The sequence below is a fragment of the Drosophila arizonae genome, chromosome 4 (genome assembly GCF_054131065.1).
Source record: "Drosophila arizonae isolate 15081-1271.41 chromosome 4, UAZ_ARI_1.0, whole genome shotgun sequence".
Lineage (NCBI taxonomy): Eukaryota > Metazoa > Arthropoda > Insecta > Diptera > Drosophilidae > Drosophila > Drosophila arizonae.
Genome location: NC_142924.1, coordinates 18202258 through 18208257, shown reverse-complemented (window position 1 = coordinate 18208257; position 6000 = coordinate 18202258). Strand labels below are relative to the sequence as shown.

General features: G+C 36.4%; 1 protein-coding gene across 1 annotated transcript; it reads right to left on the bottom strand.

The window, feature by feature from the left end:
- Positions 1 to 1282: 1282 nt before the first annotated feature.
- On the bottom strand, positions 1283 to 3854 carry LOC108612377 (peritrophin-44). The gene is made up of 2 exons (XM_089467255.1): positions 3011 to 3854; positions 1283 to 2373 (listed from the first exon to the last, which is right to left on the bottom strand). The coding sequence occupies exons 1-2, from the start codon at positions 3015 to 3017 to the stop codon at positions 1319 to 1321; spliced, it is 1062 nt and encodes a 353-aa protein (XP_089323381.1). The 5' UTR covers positions 3018 to 3854; the 3' UTR covers positions 1283 to 1318.
- Between the last annotated feature and the right edge of the window lie 2146 nt (positions 3855 to 6000).

Genomic DNA, 6000 nt, shown 5'->3' with positions numbered 1-6000 from the left:
TATTCATGATTCATAGAAATATAAATGCTCTTAGCTTAGATCTTCTAGCAAATTTATGGCAGAGGCTAAATGCTCTGGCACTGCATGACAAAAGCTGAATGATATAACAATATGACACTCCATGAAACTTGTAGAAACTTCATCTATGAAACTTGTAGAAATATTGGTCAGAATTTGCTCGCTAAATAAAAGGTATAGCCTTATGAATGATTAAAAAACTGGGCTCAAATCATCAGTGAATGTTATAAAAACAAAAATGGAAACTGAATTAGGGCAGATGCATGACAAAAGCTGAATGCTACGAGACGATGGAAGGTGCATTAATAAAACTTGTGGAAATATTGTTCATAGTTTATTCTTTCAGGAAAAAACATAGCCGCATGAATGCCCCAGAAACTGTGGGCCAAGTCTTCTAGTGAGTGTGACAAAAATAAAACGTGAAACTTGAATTAGGGCAGCAGCATGACAAAAGCTGAATGCTATAATAACTACTTACCGATTTCGATAACTATTTATCGATTTCGATAACTATTTATCGGTCCCGATAACTATTTATCGACATGTATGAAACATGTGAAAATATTGATCATATTTGCTTGAGACTTGAGTTAAGACAGCTGCATGACAAAAGCTGAATGCTACAAGACTCAGTGTAAGGTACATCAAGGCCAATGACTGAATAATATGAATTCATTGTTCATGAAATAGAAAACATATTTATGATTCACAGAAATATAAATGCTCTTAATTTAGTTCTTCTAGCGAATTTATGGCAGAAGCTAAATGCGAGGAGACTGCATGACAGAAGCTGAATAATATGACACTCGACGGATGGTATATTACAGACAGACGGAAAGAGCTATCAGCTCGTCGTCCTGATCACGAATTTATATACTTCATAGCGTCTGCCACGCCTCCTTCTGACTGTTACATACTCCTAATAAACCTATTATACCCTGATTCCCATTTTCAATGGCTCAGGGATAAAAATTCGCCAACAGCTGTAGGCAATTCAAGCAGTTCACATACAACAACAGCAGCAGCGTCTCCCCAAGCAGTGCAACACATTTCGAAATTCGCTTGAACTGCTTTACACATTCATCTGTACTGCTTCATGCACTTGCAACACTATTGTGAATAGCTGCCATTTTGCTTTTAGCTTTTTTGAGTAATTTAGTATTTTTTTTTTTTTTTAATATTAACAGTCAACATAATTTTATTACCGCTTCAGCTTTGCTGTTTGTAAATAATTTAATTGAGTTTAGTAAATTAACCTAATGACTAATTTGATAAATTGCTAGCGAATGCTCTGAGTAATTTATTTAGTCCAGTTTTCGGGATCATATGGATCTGGTGATTCACTGCAGATGCCATAGCTCCTTTTCTCTGTGGTACACTGTTTTGTAGCTACATCGAAATACATATCATCATCGCATTTTTTCTTGGCAACCATTGCACCATTTTTGCACTCAAGGTAGTGCTGGCAGCCCAGATCCTCGGCCAGCTCAAAGCCCGACTCACGGCCATCGCAACGATCCTCTTCGCATCGGCGTGAGGCGCGATCCTGACACACTTGCAGCTTCTCATTGAAGAACGTCTCCACGGGACATTGATGCCAGACTGGATCCGGATCCGGCACACCCGAGCCCAAGTCCCGACAGTAATAATATCCCCGACATGTGGCGCCATCGGCAACGAATTTGTTGCGCTTCGCCAACTTCTTGGTGCCGCACACTTCATCCGGATACGGATGCTTCTCACACGCAACCCAAGACTTCTCCAGGCAACCCTTTCTAGCCACATCATAGTAGAATCCAGGCTGGCAGGCTATTGTCGTATTCTTGCCCGCCTTGCATGTGAAATACATATTGCAATGCAACGGATCCCTCGTCTCCGCGCCCACCGGCATCACTTGGCAAAGCTCGAAGGTGACATTGCATGCTACGTCCTTGGGATAGGCGCACATCTTGGTCGTCTGATCGAACCACATGCCATAGTCACAGACACCCTTGCCAATCTCATTCGTCTTCTCGCAGTAATGCCAATTCGCACAGTTGTAGTCGTCGCCCACATAGCCCGTGGTCTTGGACGTGCACGGCGATTTGCAATACGTGTCCGTGGACTCTAGCGTCTTTTGGCACGAGCCCTTGGCCAAACTGAAAAAGGGTTTGTCACCTGTGCATGTTTCACCTGGTGTACTAACGGAATTCTGGCAGATGACTGTACGATCACAGTAGCCCGGCTTGCGCAATTTGGTGCCATCCGCGAAAAGGCGACAAATGTCTTGGCCATCGTTCAGGTATTCCGCTTGCCAGCTGAACCGGGCCAATGCCAGCAGCAACAGCAGCGGCAGCAGCGTTATCAGCAGCCAATCTGTAAAGAGTTAATTAAAAATTAATTAATTTTAATATAATAAAGAAGTAAAGAAACTCAAGAAAATAAGCTCCGAATTTTGTGAAATTTGGAGGAGCTATTCAAAATGTAACAAAAATCAAAATTGTATATTCCACACATGAATCTTTATTAAAAATTTGAAGACTCTAGCTCTAAAGATGGCCGAGCTATAATTTTGTATATCTAGTTTTTGATATGGCATGTAATCGATAACACAACAGTATTTATCGATTTGAAACCAAGGCGATATTTAAGAGCAACAAAAAATGTGTCAAGTCTTCAGAATTTATAGGCTCTGAGATTAACGGGTTGAAATATACGTATAGACGGAGAGACGAGCAGATAGACAGACGGTTAGACGAACTGATGGATAGACGTACTGATGAAAAGAGGAACTAACGAATGGAATAACGAACCGACTAACGGGCACGGAACGGAGAAGTGAATCGAAAGATGCACGAACAGACGCTTCAGTGTCTAATTAATTGATGTAGAATATTTGTGCTTTATGGCAACTGCCACGCCTCCTTCTGTCTGTTACATACATTTGTATAAAGGCTTTCTTTATACTCCGATTTCCTTCTAATAATATTCACTTTAATCACCATCGATTTACCTTGCATGTCTCAAGCGCCTCTTCTGTCTACAGTAAACAAAGTCAACAAACTAACTGCGGGCGCTTGATCATTTGGCATTATATACTCGTACACAGCTGGTTCACAGTAGATCGAGTTGGAGCTATATATTATGCGAAAGCAATTACTGTTTCACCCCAACAGATAAGATTCGGCAAGTCACATGCACACCTGACGAACGCCCCCAGCCAGAGAGAGATAGATAATTACTAAAATGTACGAAGATGTCTCTAAAGTATTTGCAAAAGTTTTCGTTTTATTTTTAGCTGGAAATATTTACGAGATCAGTTACTGGAAATCGCTGGAAAATCCCAAGAAATGATACTGAGTATCTCTTTCATTGGGAATTCTTGATGTCGAATTGATGAAACATGTGTTTTGTGGCATGATTAATTTGTACTCTATTTCGGTTTGTCCTAATTTATTATTAGCTAACGTTGATTTACAATGTGGCCGAATAATTGATAAAAGGTTCACAGTAATTATTTTCAAATTGCTGCCGCCTTTAATAACAGGTGTAAATAATTCAATTAGTGAAGCTACTACATGTGTCTCTTCAGATGATAAGGATGTTGACGTTGTGCCCCAGCACGTAAGCGAAAGGTTCAACTTAATGAAGGCTATTTTATACATATATATTGATATATACGATTTATAATTTGTTGGTATTTTTCTTAAATTTAAATTTGATTATTTAACAATTTCAATTTACCCATTGTATTTATTTTTATTCCCTTATTTTTAAATTTTTTATTCTTGTTGGTATTTTCTTAAATTTTTAAATTTAAATTTTAATTTAAATAAATATATGTACATGATATATTTATTTAAATTTAAATGATAGTTTATATAGTTATTTATTTGTTTTAATTTTAAAATTAATTAAAATTAATTTTTTAATTTACAGCTGATTTAGATGTTTATTAGTGTGTGACTTTTTGTATAATTTTAAATGAAATGATATTAAAACAAATAAATTGTTTTAGCGTCTTTTATAAGACTTTTTATTTTTTTCTTAATTTTTATTTTTGGAGTTTTTGAAGAATTTTAATATATTGATTAGACATTCATGTCATTTCAATTAATTTAAGTGTTATTGTTTATAAATAAAATGTAGTAATATCATATACTTTTCGTGACAACCCTAAATTAAATTTTAAAATACTAAAATTTGAAATATTTTAAATACTTTTCATTAATGAAATATATATCCTGCATGCTACTCGGAACAGTCTAATCACAGTAGTTGTCAAAGCAATGCAAACTACCATAGCTAATATACCTTTTTCTTACCCATCTCTTAGCCTCTTAACTGAGCTCAATAAATAATGTTCAACAATTGAGTCATTAAATTTTTTACTATATACACAAAATCAGTTCGAAATTTCTTGATTTATGGTAGTGCTTAGAACTAAACAGAAAATAAAAATTAATAAAAAAATATCACATTCCAGAATTGGGAAATTTTCTATGTGATATGTAAGTCATATAGATATACATATGTATGTATTTTATATATAATGTGAATCACATTGTGTAGTTTGCTGTTCGAATCAATGCGAAGTGTCGCTGCACTTTGGGGGCTTCCGAACCTGAACGCGGCTCACATACTTACAAAAAGAGAGACAGCAAGCATAAATATATATACATATATATAAATAACAGCAGATAAATATAGTTTATTAACATTTATATAGACAGTTCAGAACTTTCTTTCACAACATATTCATAGATCACTGTTAGACACTTGTTCCCATACACCGTTGATCGGTTCCAATAAAAAGCACTGATTTCGAATGGTGCTAGAATTGAAATGAAATGACTTTTTGGGCGTTATCTATGCACCAATCGATCTCAGTTCTTCAATTTGAACTGGTGTGGTGTTTGATGTCTGCTGGGTGTGTGGCATAATAGATAATATTATCTAGGCACTATTTCATTTTTTTTATTTATATAATTTTTTTTTTGTGCAGCGAACGCGATCACGACTGATAACGAGACGAGCGAACGTGTCACAGACGACTGTTTGGGCGACAGGCGCAGCGCTGCGCTTAAATCTGAGAAACCTGTTACACCTGAGAAGATTTTTACAATAGACCCGAGCGTACGCTTGTCCCTTACGCTCTGACTGTGCGTCGATCAACTCGTATTTCCCTTGCTGGACCCGGTGTCCTCCTTCTCACTATGCATATGCATAGCTGTTTATATACGTTTGTGTGCGTGTCTGTTTGTGTCTGTGCATACCCTACATAGGGCACAACAAACACTTACCATGTAATGTATACCCATAAACCGAACTTTTGCCAGCCATGGATCAAATCCATCATGCGTCTAGCCCCGAAAGCTATTTACATTTGTTGCTCTTCTTCAACTGCAGCTTCTACTCTTTCTTAAGGCTTAGTTCAGTCTTCTTTGCATTGGTGTAATTTAATTCAAGCGTACCTCAGCGTATGTTTCTCCAAAAGAAATAATTAGAATTGTCTCGGTCTCAGTTTCAAATGCGGATCCCATCTAACTCGACCCAAAGCAGGAAGCCACTCACCGCAGTCACCGCTGTGCATCAAGGTGCATAATTATTTATAGCTAACAGTACATGTCATACCTCATACATATATATTGTGTACATATATATTTATATATGTGCGATTTCTTTTCTCTATATACAGTTGACATCTGCTTCTGTCCATGTGTTTGTTTTGTGTCTTAATTGTGCAAATATCGCTTACCTATCAAACTGGCTATCAATGGCAGCAGCTATTTTGTGTCAAGTAGATCTATTAATACCCTTTAAGGCTATAATGTTAGAAAAGGCATCTGAAGTAATTAAAATGATAAAACAATCTGATTTATACACATTAGCACATACCGCGTTTTTATATACATAAATATAACTGTATATATAAATAATATATAAATAATGATATATAAATAAATGATATATAATATAATTGGTATACCAATAGTAATTGCC